Here is an 18,389-nt window from a genome sequence, read left to right as displayed (position 1 = left end):
ACACTGACTACTGTTCCAGAGGTCCTAAGTTCAAATAACTAATTTGAGGTTAGTTGAGACTAACCTCAAAGTTGTTATGTAGATGAAGGTGACCTTAAACTTCAGGCCCTCCAGCCTCTATGTCCCAAGTGCTATAGATAGACCAGGTTATACAGTGCTGGAGATTGAACCCAAGCCGGGCCTTGTATGAGCCCCAGCCCCAGCCTTGCATGTGTGTGGTGTGGTGTGGTGTACCAGCATGTCTCCAAGCTCCCTAGTGACTTGATGGAACTGGCTTTGCCAGCCTTGTAAACTTGTTATAGTCTAGGGGTCTTAATCCAGCTAGTTTTCTCTTCTAATTAAAGAATTAAAGGGCAGGAGAAATCTCGAGTAAGACATGTAGCAGCAGAGAAATTTCAAACACAACAGAAACATCTAGTTGAAGGAAGGTATGGGAAAGCACAATATGTAGCACACATACACACACACACGAGAGAGAGAGAGGAGAAAGAGAAAGAGAGAGAGAGAGAGGGAGAGAGAGAGAGAGAGAGAGAGAGAGAGAGAGAGAGAGAGGAGAGACCCTCTGACAAAACCAGGGATGAGACTCAGAAAGCCAAAATAAATTCAGTCTCTTCTAGAGTACTGTTTTTTATGATTCATTTTATTTATTCATTTTATGTATATGAGTGTTCTATCTGCCTGTACACCTACATGCCAGAAAAGAACACCAGATCCCATATAGATGGTTGTTAGCCACCATGTGGTTGCTGGGAATTGAACTCAGAATCTCTTAACCACTGAGACATCTCTCCAGCACCTAGAGTACTATTTTGTTTCTTTGTTTTACATTTCAGGAGAGTTTTCTCCCCTGGGTTAGGGACGTCAGTTTGAAGAGAGGACAGTTGATTGGATCATAACTGTTGTGTAACATATCCTGATCCAGCCTGGAACTTATTGAGCCAGACCATCAGCAGGGGGGCTACTGGTGGGGAAAAGGCCCACAAGGTCTGTTTTAAACTTCCAGGCTCTTGTCTCAGGTCTGGGTTGTGGAAGAAACCATCTTGGAAGTCTGACACCTTTATTGCATAGCCACGCCCCTCCCCCTCTCTGTCTACCATGGAGCCTGTCAGTCCCTCAAGTCTAACTTGTGGTTCCCCATGTGACTGCATAAAGAAGGAAAAGACTGGGACCAGGACTTGATGGTGCCTATCTGCAGTTCTTCAGCATCTCCAAGCCCAGGGATGTTCTAGTAACTACATAGCCAGGCTTGCTTGTCTTGTCTTTGCCCTTGGGCCTCTCAGTTTTAGAAGCTGTAATATGGAGCTGAATATCAAGTTCCACACTGTCCAGCTAAAAACCATGGTTAACAACAATACAGAAACCACGAAAAGTATTATGTGAGCCTTCCAATCGCCATTTATTTTTCTGTCAAGGTTTTATTGTTTTTGTCATTCTGGGCTTGAACTCAGAGCAATCTTCCTGCTTATTAATTTTTTTTTTTTTTTTTTTTTTTTTTTTTTTTTTTTTTTTTTTGGAGACAGGGTCTTACTGTGTAGCTCTGGATTAGATCTTGTATCGAGTGGCCTGCTCTTGAAACCACAGACTTAAACAGAATTAAAAGTGTGTGCCACCACACCTGACTGGCTGCAATGTAGTTCATGAAAATGGGCACTTTCTGTCAGTTGCCCTAGGGACACAGGGAAGGGGGGTGGGGAGAGAGAGAAAGGAACAGGGTAGGGTGGAGGTTACAATAATCTATCCAATTAGATGCTGGGTCCTCACCATGGGAAATGTTACCTATAGTATAACATGAATACTAGAAAAAAATGATTTTACTTTTTAAATTGTATGTGTGTGTGTGTGTTTGTGTGTGTGTCGGTACCTGTGGGAATCAAAAGAGGGTGTTGGATCCTGTTCAGCTGGAGTTCCAAGCTGTTGTGAGCTGCCTGGTACTGATGTTGTACCAGGTACTGAATCTGAGTCCTATGCAAAAGCAGTCAGCGCTCTTAACCACTGAGCCATCTCTCCAGGCCCAGGAATTCAGTCTTTAAATTGTGCTTTATTCAAAGAGCGGGGGATCTGACAAGGCAGTAGATTTAGCATCTTTACAAACCTGCCTTACTGTCTCTAGCCGGTAGGAGTTCTGAGTATGCCGGTAGGAGTTCTGAGTATGCACAGTCTTTGCAGAGCTCAGCCCTGCCTCTCTGGTAAGGTGTCCCACATTTCTGAGGTTCTTGATGTTTGTGCTTTTCTTGTCATCATCTCTCGTTCTTTCCTCACTCTCTGGCTAGCTGGGACTTTGGCAGCTTCTTGAAACACAAGTCTAACTACTGCTTTCTGCTATGGATCTCATAATTCCCCAGGAGCACCTGGACTGTGTATGGTTAATGCAGAAACAAACTATTAACAGTTTGTTTCTATAACATGAGGACTCTGTTCTACAACAGAGAATACAAATGTGTCTTTACACTATCGGACATAGAAATGCCAATATTCCTTCTGTCTCCTCTCAATAGGAGCATGTCTAGGAGCCTGTTTGTGAAAAGTACAATATAAAAAATGCACTCATGGGCTGGTGAGATGTTTCAGAGGTTCAAATCCCAGTAACCACATGGTGGCTCACAACCATAATGAGATCTGATGCTGTCTTATGGAGGTCTCTGAAGACAGCAACAATGTACTTACATATAATAATAATAATAATAATAATAATAATAATAATAATAATAATAATAACAAAAACAAACAAACAAAAAAACCTTTGGGCCAGAGTGAGCGGGAGTAGGGAAGGGGGAAAATGCATTCATTCTGTTGGAGAAAGAAGAGTCACTGGCCACACATGCTAGAGGGTTGCCTAGCAGAAGTGTGGCAAATGACATGCTGTTGAGACTGGTGTCTCTTAACAGCCCAGACCTGAAATCTTTCCCATTTTAATTTTTTATTTTGCTATTTTACATGTATGAGTGTTTTGCCTGATGGTGTGTCTGTATACCACATGCAGACAGTGCCCACAACAGTTAAGAGTGTCAGATCCCCTGGAGCTGGAGTTAGAAATGGTAACTGCCATGTGGATGCTGGGAATTGAACCTGGATCCTTTGAAAGAGCAGTCAGTGCTCTTAACTGCTAAGCCATGTCTTCAACCTAGCAGTATTTTCTATCCCATATTCTTTCTATCTATCTATCTATCTATCTATCTATCTATCTATCTATCTATCTATCTATCTAACCATCCATTCATTTTTTTGGTGCTGGAAGCTGGACTAGGGCACTGTGCTTGCTAGGCAAGTACTCTATCACCGAGTAAATCCTGAACCCTTTAAGAATATTCTTTACAAGTTGGTTTTCTTAGGTCAAAATTGAGTGTCTGCTATGATTTTATCTATTTGTATAAAAAATCAGGGTCCACAGATAAAAAAATACTGTCTGTTTTGTAAGTGACAGGAAATGGGGGAATTCTGAAATGTGCTACTGGGCATTCTTGGGTCTTGGTCACCTATACCTTCCAAAGCCTACACTCTCCACCCCCCCTCAATTGTCAAAGAGTTTGCAGAAAATGGGAGGGAGGGAAGCGACACAACTCTCCTGGCTGAGCCAGTGCTTGGCCCTGGAAGACCCTTCACTCTGGTTACGATAGATTCAAGGGAGAAAAAAACCACCACCACCAAGCTGGGAGTTATGGTGCCTGAGAGGCAGAGGCAGAAAGGTCAGGAATGTAGGCTCATCCTTAAAAGAGTGAGGTCGAGAGGAGCCCAGGTTACCCGTCTCAAGAAAACAAAAGGAAGCAGATAAAGAGCCACTACTACTGTGCAACCAACCCAACCTGAGCCTGACTCACATGATGCCCTCTTGGCCTTAACAGAACATTACAGCAAAGCACATGAGCTACACACAAGCTCCGTTCCACCCTGCCCAGCATTTCTCTGCATGGCTCAGTTTAGGAAGTTACAAAAAAATGTTGCTACCTTACTTAGTGCAGATTCTTGGCTTGCTTCCCTGGAAAGGGTGGGTTTGTGAGAATTCATCATATCTGGTATTTATTTGCAAGGTTGGTTTAATATTACTCGTGAGAGAAAACTAGTGTCCTGCACATTGCCACTAAGCCCCATGCTTTGATGAAGGCACAGAATCTACCCCTGTGTAAGTCTGTATGTACGTGTGTATATGTATGTGTATGTCTGTATGTGTATATTTGTGTGTATGTATATGTATGTATGTATGTGTGTGTGTGCTCACGTGGAAGCTAGAGGTCAACATGGGATATCTTCCTCTATTGAGCTCTACCTTGTTTTTGAGACAGGGTCTCTCAACAAGTCTGAAGTTCTATTCAGACAGGAAGAGCAGCCAGACAGTAGGCCCCAGGGATCCTCCATCTTTGCCTTCTAGCTGTAGAATTTATAGGCAAGCGCTACCACACCTGTTGTGGGTGCTGGGGATCTCAAGCTTGTGTAGCCAGCATATTATCCACAGGGTCATCCCCTCATCCCCAGATGCACCCCCTTTTCATGCAGAAAACCCTCACTAGACAGCACACACAAGTACTCTACATTTTTTTGTCTTTATTTTTTTTTTAAGTAAAGAAATTCCGTTGAATCAAAGATAACAAAATTACAGTTTTTGTTTGTAATGATCTTCGTTTACCACCACAGATTCAAAAGTAATGTGAGAACATAAAGTAATCAAGGACGCCATTGTTTAGTATAACTTCTTAATAAAGGTAAATATCCTCATATTTAGAAAAAATTGCATTGCTAATTGCAAGTCCGAAACACCTGCTGCTGGAGGAGTCAAAAGACCCAGCAGCACAGGGGCTTCCGGAGCATGAACTCCAAAATACAGTATTTCCAGGGCAGCATCTGGAGTTCCGTGAAACCCAGAGAGAACAAAACAAAACTCATTAGAATCAGGAATGTGAAAGTGATGGTTCTCAAAAAAAAAAAAAAAAAAAAAAATCAATCTGGAAGCAGATCTGTCAACTAAGACTGTGGTCAGTTGGAGTCTACCTGGGAAAAGGAGGGAGGCGAACTGGCCCCTCCCCCACCCCAGCCCTGGTCACTAAGGCAGCGGCAGTGGGGGGAAATGTTGCAAGCTCAGGTACACTGAAGGTCTGCCTGAGGCTGTGGGAGAGTGTCAGGTCACCTGGACCAGCTGTGGAGAGGTAACAGGATTCTACACGGATTTGTGCTTTAGGAGAACTAAAAAGGCCAAAATGAAGACCAAAGTGAGCCTAGCTCCTACAGCTAGGAACTAGGTTACCTCATGAGAGCAGCCTGGGAGAGCGGTGGTCGGCCGGGGACCAAGGAGGTCGGCAATGATTTTAGGTGATGTTGACTGCTCTGTGTGTGTGGTCTGGGGCAGAATGCCCAACAAGACGAAGGGTGTGCCTACTGGCACTAGAAGTTAACTGTCCCCAATTTATGGCAACAGAAGATTACTTGGCTAATGGGGACCAGTTATGGATTTCCTAATTGACAGGAGTCTAGTAAAAAGTTGTGAATGTTCTGAAACTCACCATGTCAGTCTTAATCTACCAATTAGAAATTGATTTCGGCTTCTTTATTAGGCATTGGTGAAAGCTCTACCTACATAAATGCTAGGAAAAATCAGCTGGAAAACATGGCAGATGGGCTCTTCCAAAAGAGACAGCTGTGTGTGTTCTGGGTGTCTGGGGACTATTGGCAAGCTGTACTCTGTGGCCCGTTTCTAAGGACCACTTCAGGAGGATGCTGGGCTGTAGCACCTGGAGGCAGCAACGGCAGCAGAGCAGCCTTTGTTCTGGATGCTGTTCTGGTTCCTTGGCCAGCAGGGGCCTGCTCCTGTGTCCTTAGCTGTAAATATAGTTTAGGAAAATCGACCCCAGACAGAGGGGATACTGTCCTTTGCTTAGATAACAGGTGGAAGAAACCTGGCCCTCAATGGTTTGGCCTCTAAATGCCAAGCAGGCCCCTTTTGGAAGCATTTGAGTGATCTAATGTGGCTTTGAAAGAGTAAGGCCAAGAAGATGGGTGGAAGGGCTTGTTCTAGATCACTCCTGTTGTTGGGGTGAGAGATGGGGGTGATGTCATAGGAGCCTCCAGGCCACCTGAGGAAATTCTCTGGTTTGGCTGTGGCTTTGCTTGACTTTCATAGCAGAAGAGTTTGAATTCTTATGCCACAATGTTGGCATACCAGGGGATTTTCTAGAGGCAAGTTAAGGCTTTCTGGGTAAAGAAAACAATTCCAGATGATACTGCGACAGGATGCTGAAGTGACATGCTTCCTAAGAACTCCCTCGTGTGCCTAAAGGAAGAAAACCCAGGCATTCCTTCAACTCCACAAGTCCTGTCTCCACTCCTACCTTCTTTTAAGACTGTCACTTAGGTCAGGATCAGGAAAAGAAAAGCCTCTCACATCTCTAACACCTGCTTCCGGGGCAAACATAAACACCTGTTCTGCATCTCCGGAGCTGGCAAACTCTATCTCAAGTCAGCCGCTCACAAAGAGAGCGCTCATCCGGATGCCAGCCAGATAAGCTCGCTACCCAGAAGGTTCAGCTGAGTTCAGAACGAGCCTGCACAGGAAGGACTTCTGTCTTGGCAACCATCCACAATTTGCCTGGTCACACTGAAGCCAGAGGCTCTCTCCTCACTACTGGTGGCCCTCACCTGCTACAGTCACAAGACTACCCTCAGTATAGCAAGGAAACTGTCATAACAGTGAAGACTAGGAAGAGAGGCCAAAGACAGGGCTTTGGATGCTGTCTCCGATACTAACTAGGAAATGCACACGCTCCTTCTCTCTCAAGATGAGTTTAGGGGTTGGGATTCACCCCCTTCTATGTTTAACTTCAGACGTACTTAGCAACGACAGAGCAAATGATTGACAAGTGAGTGAAGCGGCCTCAGAGAGGATGTAGAACGAGGTAACAGGTTCAGAGAGGTGAAGTGACTTGCCCGTGTGTCCGGCACAAGTCAGAGCCAGTGAGGATGAGAAATCATGTCTCTTGACCCTGGTTCTATAACACCATGTGAATAAAGGAAGACACCCTTACAGGAATATTTCAGTAGATCCTAAGGTTCCCTGTGAGTGTAGGATGCCACAGAAATGAAAGGAATACACTGACACGCTTTCTACCTTCATTCTGCTCTGTCATGGAAGATGCCAAGTTGTTGCAGGAAAGAATGGGTTTTCAAGTCTGCAAGCCTTCTTACTAACTGCTAACTATGCAGTCTTGATAATTTTTTCCAAGCTAGTAATGCTAATTTGACCGAAGTCCATGCTTTCCAATTATTTGGGAAGCAGGGAATACAACTGGAATAATATAGGTGCACTCCCCACTTGGGTCTTAATGTTATTCCTGCCACAGAATTGTCTACATCTATGTAATTTATATCCTTGATTTTAAAAACAGAATGCCCAAACGATCCCAAAAATTCAGCCTTTGGTCCAAGTAAGTACTTGGTAGCCAGCTTGGTAGCCAGCAGACAGGTCACATCATTATCAAGAATGGATGACTTTGGGAAGAAAGCAAGGAAGCCCGGAGGAAGGAAAGTGGCTGACCTACATAAAGGGCTGTTCCCTCATTCATTAGGCGAGCTGGCACCTACACAGTCATGCCTCTGTATTCTCACTGAGGGTCAAACAAGAATCTTTCTGTCCAACTGCCATGGTCACGGTCTCATTTCCATGCCCAAAGCTTGAATAAAGAGCTTCAGTTGATTTCATGTGAAGCAAAATGGAACGTTAGTGCCATTCAGGGCGACACACTAAGGAGGCTTCAGCTGGCACGCATCCCCTCCCCGAGTCCCAGGGGCTGGAGCTCCAGGAGTGTGGTAGCTCTACCTCTCCCCAGGGCCTCCAGGGCTGCTGCATAGACCAGGCTCCCAGGACAGCTTCCCACTTCCTCCTGAGTGTGACTACAGAGCTGACTTTATCTGAAGCAGGTGGCACCCAAGCCCCTGCTTTGTTAGGACTTGGAAAGAGATGACCTCGGGCAAGCAAAGGAAGCCCCTCACTTCCATGGACAGTGACTCAACTCTATGACCTTATTGCTCTCATTAAAAGTCTTCAGGGATGAAGGCAGGAAGCAGGAACTATGTGTGAGTCTTCTAGATTATAGCTGTGGTAGGGTGGAGGGAAAAATCGACAGAGGATTCGCTTCCAAATCGAGGGATGAATGATAAAGTGCCAATCTGTGCTAAGAGAAATGCAACAGAGAAATGGCCACCATGAGAGGGGCACAGGGACAGGATTCAGTTGAGTGTGAGAAATTATAGCAAAAAGCAAACTGGAGGCTGCAGACATCTCAGTGCTCTGAGAGAACGGCTACTGATGACTGGGATGATCCAGTGATTGTCAGAAAAACAGTGCTTCATGTACAGGCTTTCCTGTCAGTCTCTCGGGCCAGTGCCCAGGCTCTGAACCCCCGAGGTGTTCAGGTGGCTCCTTTAATATCCACACAAACCCATGACTACATCTCAGTCTGTCCTGGTGCCAATGGAAATGAAGCAGAGGAAACAATCGTGCATCCAGGCAATTCACCCATAAGTCTTATTCAATTCCAGATAGCAACTGCGGACTTTTCAAAGTGCAGGTTCTTAGGGACTCAAGTACCACAGGGTTCCCAGAGTACTTGAACCCTAGAGTGAGAAGTCTGCTTGAGAAGACATTTCAGAAAGATCTCCCCAACAGACAACACAGAGGGGCTACTTAAGTACAAACCAACTTCAAAAGAACACCCTCTTCTCTTAGCTGGAAATATATTTCTTTAAACTCACATCCAACTTTTGGGTTGTTTGGTATCAATTAGACGTTGGGTAGAATTGGGATGAAAAACTAACATTACAAGAGAGTGACTAAGACTCTCAAATCTCTTTCTATGAAATGGGGAAGGGGAAAATGCAATTAATGGTGTTTACATGCTCAGCCTGGGAGGTGGAGTCCCAGGCACCCCTGAAAGGATAAACTGGTGGTCATCTCGGCAATCTACCTGGTCCAATCCCCCACTTAATAGGGGAGGAGAGTCAAGTCCAAAGGGACTCATCCAGGGTCATACAGCCGGGGAGGGGAGAACAGAGCCAGGGATCAGCTCAGATGTCTTCTCCCTTTTAGGGAGATCACACAAGGGCAGCCATACAACAGGCCTTGCTACTCTGGAGGTCTCTGGGAGCAAAGAGACACTGTGGCTTATACATGTCAATTGAATGAGCCACCAAGATCTTTCTAACTTAAAGGCATGGTAGTATGGTGTTCCCCTCAGTTTGCTGGATGATGAGAATTCCCTGGGGCATTTGTCAAAAATTAAAATCCCCAGAGCCCTTCCCGAGCCTACTAAGCCAGCCTCTCTGAGGGGAGGGATCTGGGAGGCTGAATTTTTAGACAAGTGCCCCATGCAACTCTCAGCAGCAGCAAGACAAAGACACAGGTGTCTTAGAAGACAATGAGAAGGAACACTTGGCTTTTGATTCAGACAATTTCCTTTGCTTCATAGGCAAAACTCAGGAAGCCCCAGGTTTTCAGACTCCCAAGCTGAGTGACTTCTTCAGCACTAGAGATGCTGACCTCTTGGTGTGGCCTCTAGTAGGGAGCACACATCCATCACAAAGTGACAAACATCCTCCACTGTTCTCAGGGACAGGCCTTTGACTGGCAAAGCAAAACTGTAGTTCAGACTCGCTCCTTAATAGGAAAACTAGGTGTAACCAGTGTGAAAGCAATCAGATAATGAAACTGGACAGAAGGGTGAGAATCTTGTAGCTTGTCACCATGGCTTACAATGCAATGGAGAAAACCCGTAACTAAGCACAAAAATAGCCTGGAGCTCCCAGGGAGAGCCGCCTACTTGAGACAGGTTGCATGATGGGTAACCCCCCAGTGATGGTATGAGGTCAGATCCAGGTCACTGGGAGACCTGAAACAGCCGTAGAAGAGACGTGGGTTCCAGAGGAGGGCCGCTGGAGCACGTCAGAGTCTGGAGGCCTCATTCCAACTCCGCCTCCATCTGCTCCGTGTCTGAGCACTGGGACTTATTCCTTTCCCATTGGCAGATGGCATTGGCGTACTCCACCACCAGCTTATCCATCCACGTCAGCGGCTCAGGGAACAGCACGGAGCCCTCGAAGAAGCCCAGGTGGCCCCCATGCAGAGGCAACACAAACATGACATTCTCCCGTTTCTCTGTAGGGGAAAGGCAGCAGAATTACAACATCCTATTAACTCCAAGCTGGGGGCCTGAACATTCCTCAGAGGTACCTAAGTGGGTATCCAGCCATTGTGTATTGTTCTCAAGTGGGCAGGCAAGTCAGCAGGATCTCATGAGTCTGGTGTAGAATGGGTACCAAAAGGGTTAGGGACACAGCTCAACAGTAAAACAGTGCCCTAGCATGTGAAAACCCCCAGAGTTCAGTCTCCAGGACTGAATAAATAAAATAAATAAAACCCAGTCCACAGAATGGATATCAGCTTCAGAAATCCTTAGAACACATACTTAAAGCTCTATAAACCAAAGTCTCATCCTGACCCCCACATGACTACTAAGTTAAAATCTTAGAGCTGAAGGAGAGGAGGTAAAAGAGGGGAACCAACACTGTGCTGGTGATGCTGGAGTGCCCCAGCTGACTGGCTATGCCACCTAACTTTGTGTACCTGGATTACTCAGGATATTTTGCTGAAATGCAGATTCTGATGAGCTAACTCCGAGGGTAAGAAGGCTCAGAGGACCAGGAAATCATAGCACTAAAGAGTGCTATTCATCAGAGAAAAAGAAGAACTCAATGCAGTCAGAACTTTCTCACGCCTAGCATCAACCTTCAGGACTGAGGCTCAAGCTGCAAGGTGTATTAAAAGATGCCTAGGCTCCTGGTGCCATGTGCTACATGGATGAGCGCTGAGGGCATGAAGCTGGATCTTGGGTCCATATTTAGGTTGGTCTCCATGGCTACGGGAGAGATGCATAGAAGATGCAGCCAAATTCAACAGGGGAGGGGTGGGGGCAGCGGACATTGGAGGGGAGCAGTGGACATGGCTCTGTTCTTGCCTCACTCCCTCTGTTCTTCTTCCTAGTTGCTATTTTGTATATTTTTTCTGTGGGACAGCATCAGTCCTGTGGATGTTATTTTTGGTCCAGAAGGAGATAAGTGCTGTTGCACGTGGCTGAGTGGGCCATGCCGCGGTGTGCTGGGAGTCCGTGGGTGGCTGGGGGGTTGACAGGAGATAGCTTCTATCAGAAGCGCTGTAGGGCAGAAGCCCTTCCTCTGCAGTCTTATCTGTGCTTGCAGCTGGGGGCTGGGGGGGGGCAGTTCTTCCTTTAGGCTACACTACAGTATTTACAAGAGGAAACTGTAGAGCACCACCGAGATGGCATCCTGGGGATCAGCAATGCAAACAACACAGGAACTGGAAGCCCCAGCCTTCCCTCAAGAAAGGTCCGTCTCTGCCTTCCCTGTAGCGTTGACCACAGGATAGACTGAGTCTGCACAGCATTTCCATGAGCAGTGTTCTCTGCCATTTCTGCTGCTTATGTCCTCCAGCAGATGTAGGGGCTGTCATCAGAGGCAGCAGAATTGGCTTTGCTTTGTTTTGCTGTTTAGGACAAATTTTAGTTCTAAATATCTCTTTAACTCAGGCTCTCTAGACCTGAGAAACACTGCTACTGAATACTCTTCTGGTGATGGACATCAGGGGTGGTGGTCCTGTCTTCTGCACCAGGAAGGAATCCTAGAAGTTGCTCCCCAGGGCCCTTTGTAACTTAGGACTGTGTTATGAGCTGCCCCTCTCCCAAGAGGCTTGTTTCCATATGATGATAGGACAGTGAAAGTGACAGCATTTACAGCAGTAATCTGTTGCATGGCTGGGAAAACAGTAAGAAGAAACTCACCTGAGAGAGACTTTGGAATGGTTAGAAGGCTTTCGTGCACCAAGGGGTCATCAGCTGCGTTAACCAGCATGAGAGGCACGTATATCTGCAGCAAGAAGGTAAACGGACTTAAAGCTCTCCCCCTACTGAACATGCCCTTGAAGCAGAGGGAAATGTGCACAGCTCAGCTTGCTGGATTAGCCTTAGGAATGCCCCACTGTCACTGGCAGTGAGATGAGTGACAGGTCTGCAGTGATTACCACTGGGCAGCTGGCACAGGAGCAGAGCTGCCAGTATCCTAGACCTGTGCTCAGGGGAGATGGCAGGATTCAATGACATTCACAGCATTTCTGATTATCCTCAATGTTTCAGATTAGCCACAACCCTCAGAAAAATGACAGCATCAAGGTGTATGTGTCTGTATGTCTGCCTGCCTGCCTGCCTCCCTACCCTACGTATCTATCTATGTATCTGTCTGTCTGTCTGTCTATCTATCTATCTATCTATCTATCTATCTATCTATCTATCTATCTATCTATCTCCTTCAGCTTATATTGTAAAAAACAGAAGTGAAGTGCATGCCACTAGAGGAAAAGGAGGCCTTCTCGAAGAATCTTAAAGATGCAAACAAAGTGGGAACCAGATATGGACACTCATAATCTCAGCTCTTGGGAGACAAAAGAATTCTGACAGAATTTACAGTAGTAATCTGTTGCACGGCTAGAGAACGGATATATCAAGGCCAGCCTGGGGTGGGTATAAATATATGTCCTATTTTCAAAAACAAAACCCAAAAACCACATCACCAAGCGTTAGAGATGTGGCTCAGTGGCAGAGCCCTTACCCAGCAGATGGAAGGTTTAATACCTGTTTCAACCAAACGACACAAACAGATAGGAGTGGCTGGTGGGTAGCTGGGAGCTCTTGGCAGGACTGTGCTCAATATGCAGATGAGAAAACCAGATAACAGTGCCTCCTGTTGGTGTGGGGTGTAGGTAGTGCTGAGAGAGCATGCAGACCGTCCTGAAGTGTCCTCATGACATAGTGACTACCTGTGCTCTCCTAGAACTCTGGTGTGTCAAGAGCCTGGGTGAGTGAAGATGGCTCAGGAGAACCCATAAGACAGCCACAGAACAGTGGAGGATCGGTGGCCAAACCAACAGGTGGACACTGTCAATGAGCTGCGTCGATGAGCTGTAGAAATGTGTTGCTGGAGAGATGGCTCAGTGGTTAGAGCACTGACTCTGGGTCCTGAGTTCAATTCCTAGCAACAACATGGTGGCTCATAACCATCTGTAAATGGGATCGATGCCCTCTTCTGGTGTCTGAAGACAGCTACAGTGTACTCATACACATAAAATAAATAATTCTTAAAAACTCAGAGGATCTCCCATGAAACCACACCAGAAAACAGGCAATAACTGTACTGTCAGAGGATGCCTAAGGGTGAACTGGATGCTGCAAGCCATTTTACAGACTTGGGAGAAGTCTGGTCTGAGTGCAGCTCTGGGATTTAGACTGTGGCAGCCACAGAGAGGACAGATGGTACAAACGACAGTTCAGGTAATGCTGGAGCAATGCCCTGCAGGTCCTGGCTCTGCTTTTGCCCCCAAACTTAGGAAAGGTAATCGTGGCTGCAGTGACAGTGATTCTGAGAGGGGCTGCCACTCACCCTGTGCAGGTACCTCATGCAGCTCTCTTCCTCATAATATTCCTTCAGGGAGTTATAGCCATGGAACTTTCTGGAACACAAGAACACACAAAGGCAAAACATGTTACAAAATGGAGCTGACGACCCTCTGGCTTCCACATTAACTCACTGCAATGGCAGAATCCACACAGGAGTGACTTCACTGTGGTGAAACTCCTGCCCTAAAATGTGCGGAAGTAGCAAAGTTTGGAGTTGGGAGCGTGGGCCTAGAAACTGGATTTGAATCCCGACTTAGCCTCTTTCTGGTTGGGTAATCTCAGGAAAATGCTCAAGATTCCCGGGCCCTGGCTGTTTCACTGTAAAGTGGACCAAAGACAGGACCTTTCTTAATGGTGCTATGAGGCTTATGACATGGACTGGAGCAATCTCAGCCAATATTAACTGTAATAACCATCTTTAGCTGTGGCATCTTTTGAGGCAGTATAAAGTCGTTTATCACCTTTGACAGAAACTCAGGTTCACAGGCATTCATGAGCTAGAATTTTCCCTTCAGCCGGGTTACTCCAGAATGAAAGTATACTCAAACATGTCCTGGAGAGTAAGATATGACAAGAGCTTTGAAGCTACCAGGTCTGTCCACTCAGGGATCAGTACTTGTCAGTGACAAACTGCAGTTAAACAACACCAGGGCAGCTCTGCTCAGCCCTGTGCTGTGAGAAGCCTAGAGAGTTCAGTTAGAGAACTCTAAGGCCCAAATTCTACTGTTGGCCAGAAAACCTCTGAACCCGTTTCTTCCATACCCAGGGTGGGGCCTCCAGTCCCCAAAGGTGGACCTTCTCTTTCAACTCAGGTCTCTGAGATGTCCTGCCTCCCCGAGAGCTGTGGAACTCTTCCACTTCCAGCCTTCTTAGGTACCTTGGTCTGGAAATGACTAGAAAGGCTCAGGCTGGGCACCACATGTACTGTAAGGGCCGGGCATTGTTTATTTTTGTCTTTTAAATATACTAGCAATTCCATATTTCTATTTGTTTTGAAAACACAGTAACTGACACCTTCGGGTTTCCATGGTGCAAAAGGCTAGGGGAGTCTCATGAGGAAAGGAAGCAGAGGTCTTGTGGCCTCCAGCCAATGGCCGCCCACTGAGAGGACCTGCTTGCTTTAGGCTACGTTTACAGGTATCAAGGGATTGTAAAATGTCAAAGACAGTGACAGGGTCTGAGACCAACTGTACAAGTGAAGTTTTCTAACCTCAGTGAGAAGGTGCCAGTACTAGACAAGGTGAGATCATAGGTGCCAGGTGCCAGGCAGGAAATGAGGGAATGAGAGAAATGCGTGGGGATTGTGTCTTCCACCCAGAAGCATCTTCACCTCATCGCCACCCGCAGAAAGTGGATCCATCTGTCATCTGAATCCCATAGGTCTCTTGCTTCCACCTTTGGTCATCTGCTTTTGATAGAGACTCGGCCATTGAATTCTGGCAAGCATGCTTACCACGTACAAGAACTACTTCCTTCCACTGTAAAGGCAGATCTGGGTGGCACTGATCTTGTCCCGTGTTGAGGCAGGGCATACTGTGTATACAAGGGGACCACTAGGTGGGCACACGTCCCCACCCAGTTCAAGCTGCCTGTGCCACACGGGATGGTCATATTCTTTTCCCACTTCCAAGAGATGAGAATTTTCCTATGATTTCCTTCTAAGCATTAGATACTTATTAAAATGAAAAGAAGCCTCTGAAGCAAGTGAGACAAGGCTGTGGCGCTGGGCAGAGTGGATGGCGGCCTCTGGCCTGGCACCTGCCCCACGGCACTCCTTGGGGACCCACCTCATCACGTTGTCATCAATCTGCATCAGGGACGTTGCTGTGTAGAGCCGGCTCAAGTCCGTGTCCTCCAGGCTCTGGGGTTTCTTAACATGGTCTCCAAAGAGAGCTTGTCTAGAACAAGGCACAGAAGTAAACAAAGCAATGTAGAAGAGACACCAGCATCACGGACCTGCTTCCCCGTCCACAGGCAGACCAGGAGTGCCAGTTGCCATGGGACCAAGAGGTACAGTAAATCAGACACACAGCTCTCCAAGTTTTTTTTTTTTTTTTTAAATTTATTTTGGTTTTTGTTTTCCTGTGCTACTAAAGATTAAGCCTGGAGCCTTATGCATGCTAGGCAAGCACTCTAGCCCAATCTCTTTCTTATTTATGTATTTATTTACGCATGGTCTCTTGAAGCCCTGGCTAATTTCAAATTTCCCACATAGCCAAGGATGACCTTGGACTCTTGATCCTCCTGCCTTTACCTCCCACACTCTGGGGTTACAGGGATGTACTGCCATGCCTTTGAGCCTGTAGAACACCCACGAGGATGAGAACGTATAGGAAAATGAACATCAAAGCCTTATTTTCCTTTCAGGATACCAAGACCTGAACCCAAAGACTAGGTTTCAAGCTGGCACAGAGAAGGAAGTCCAGGAAGGACCTTTTGGAAGAGTGATGGGCATCGGGCCAAACATGGTCTAGCAACTGTATGTACACTGATGTAGATGCTGCCACCTGTTGGCAGGTCCCTGTTCCCTTTACAAACTGTTTGTGTTGCTTAATAAGGAAGCATCCAGTAACTCCTTCATCATCCTCCTCCTCCTCATCTCTTCAAAAAGCCATACAGTGTCACCCTTTGTATCCATGGACAACTAGTTCTAGAATATTCTTCAGAGATCCAAATACACAGATACTCTACAAATTGATATTTTTGGAGGGTGTTGGTGGAATGGGATGAGGTCTCTTTGTGTTATACAATCTGTTCTCCAACTCCTGGGCTTAAGCAATGTTCCTGCCTCAACTCTTTGAGTAGCTTGGACAACAAGAACATGTGCCACCATTCCTGGCTTTAGGATGTGTGTGTAACTATGCCATTTCCTGTACGTTTAATCATCTCTAAGTTACTTGTGATACCTAAGACACTATGAATGGATGGAATGGAAACAGTTGTTACACTAGACTAGACTAGACTGTTTAGGGAATGAGTAAGAAACAAACTTTCAGATGTGAGAGTGATCGGGCTGGCTAGGCCAGTGACCTCCATCCCCCACTGCTCTGTGGAAGCTTCATGCTTGGTCAAAGAGGACGACCTTCCCGAAATGGAGGATGGTTTTCAGTCAAGGGTATACAAGCAGCTACACTCCCCTGCTAGAACTCCAAACAAGCTCTTAAGAAAGAGCATACCTGCGTATGCTCGGCACAGACAAGACCTTTGTGGGGCTGACTGTGATTCTGCTGTTGTTTGAACCTGTGCCTCTGGGAGTGGGTTCAATACAGTGGTCACTTCTATAGAGAGAAATGTCCATGCAGGGCATGGTGATAAAGGTAGGGATGACAACGGGCAGAGTGGACTTCCCTTCCAAGCTGGTTCTCCCAGTCACGCAGCAGGGGGAGGACTGAGCTTGCTTTGAGGTTTGGCTCGACAGTAGGAAACATTCATGCCAGAAATGAAGTGTTCTGGGATCCATTTATAACCTCTCTAAAAGGAGACCAACATCCTTCCTTAGGACTTGCTTTTTCCCAAATAAGGTGGCAAAGGATGGAATTCATAACTTAAAGTGTCCCTGAGATTTCAGTTAGCTGGCTTTCTCTGGTAAACACACTAACAAGCCTTCCCGACTTGTTAACAATTGTATAAGGAACCTTCAGGACTTTTCAGCAACACTCACCCTTCCAGAAAAACAAATTTTCCCTAGGAGGACTCCCTGTCCATTTTAGAAGTACAGACATAAGGACTCAAACTTGGCATCGGCAATCTAATTTCATCCCATCTGGCTAGAGAGCCTCAGAAAATCCCCAGACCCACTGGAACTTCGGCTGGGCCGCACCCAGCTCAGTGTCCAGCTTGTGACTGTGTTCAAATCAGAGGAGCTGAAGGGGTTGTTGACTTTGCCATAGCACAGGGGACAGAAGTCTCTTTTTCTCAACCCATCTGACACAAGGACCCGAGGATATGCTTGGCAGCTTGTAATTTGAGGGGCTGTAAGGATCAGCCTTGCTTCGGTGCCATAGGAGCCAACCCATAGGAAGCTCAGCTTAGCTTGGAATATGTGGCTAGGCCAGGCTAGACAATGTTGTTTTAAGCACTAGGGTGGAGGTAGGAGATTAAGAAGTGCGCACAGGGGTGCCCACCTATGGGCCCAGCATGCAGAAGGTTCAGCAGGAAGATTGCTTGAGCTCAAGAGTTTAGAGACAACTTAGTCAACATAGTGAGCTCACATCTAAAACAAACACTTCCCCCCACAAAAAAACAAAAAACAAAAAAACACCCCCAAACCAACCAATGGATAAAAAGGACTGAGAAATTAACCATTTAGAATGTTTTTCTTAGGGTGATGCCAAAAGCCTCCTCCAAACTCTGTTTCTTGAGTGTTCCTTGAGTACCAGGCTCTAGGAGGAGTGGAAAAATGGCCAGCACACCTGAGACACAGGACAGACCTAGGAGAAGCCTCAAAAAGGCAGCCTGGTGGGGGAGAAGGGAGACCTGAGGTGGGCCTCAGGGCTTGGCCTAGTGAGCAGCTGCTGACAAGGACAGAGGGGTGGAGAGGCAAAGGGAGCAGGCCCACATGCTCCAGTCTAGCTAGAGGGGAGGGGAAATGCCAGGGAGGAGGGTGAGAGAATTCAGTGGGAGCAGTGATAACAAACCATCGTAGACATCCCTGGCAGACTTCTGTTTCTTTCCCACTGCTCCAAGGGCCTGAGCCTTGAGCAGGCATGACTCTCCGCTCTGAGCCTCCTGCAAAGACCCAGTCCTGGATCTATGCACAGAAGCATCCTGAGGAGGAAGGCAACCTAAACAGTGACAGGCTACCTCAGGATTGCTCCACCTGGGTGGAGAATGGTATGTGAAGAGGTGCCTTGTCTTGTCTTCATGGGAGGAGGTACCAAGGTACCAACT

The 18,389-nt window shown here is 46.6% G+C and overlaps 1 protein-coding gene across 3 annotated transcripts in view; it reads right to left on the bottom strand.

The window, feature by feature from the left end:
- Window positions 1-4,521: 4,521 nt before the first annotated feature.
- Abhd2 (abhydrolase domain containing 2, acylglycerol lipase) overlaps window positions 4,522-18,389 on the bottom strand; it is an 85,250-nt gene continuing 71,382 nt past the window's right edge. For all 3 annotated transcript variants that reach the window (XM_034498694.2, XM_076936216.1, XM_034498701.2), the window contains 4 exons: window positions 15,287-15,397; window positions 13,483-13,552; window positions 11,832-11,916; window positions 4,522-10,132 (listed from right to left, as the gene is read on the bottom strand). In XM_034498694.2, the coding sequence (XP_034354585.1) occupies window positions 9,936-10,132; window positions 11,832-11,916; window positions 13,483-13,552; window positions 15,287-15,397 (463 nt within the window). In that variant the 3' untranslated portion in view covers window positions 4,522-9,935. The remainder of the gene's footprint in view (window positions 10,133-11,831; window positions 11,917-13,482; window positions 13,553-15,286; window positions 15,398-18,389) is intronic.

This window comes from Arvicanthis niloticus, chromosome 1 (assembly GCF_011762505.2).
Source record: "Arvicanthis niloticus isolate mArvNil1 chromosome 1, mArvNil1.pat.X, whole genome shotgun sequence".
Lineage (NCBI taxonomy): Eukaryota > Metazoa > Chordata > Mammalia > Rodentia > Muridae > Arvicanthis > Arvicanthis niloticus.
The sequence above is the reverse complement of the archived record's forward strand: the minus strand, read 5'-3'. Positions and strand labels throughout refer to the sequence as shown.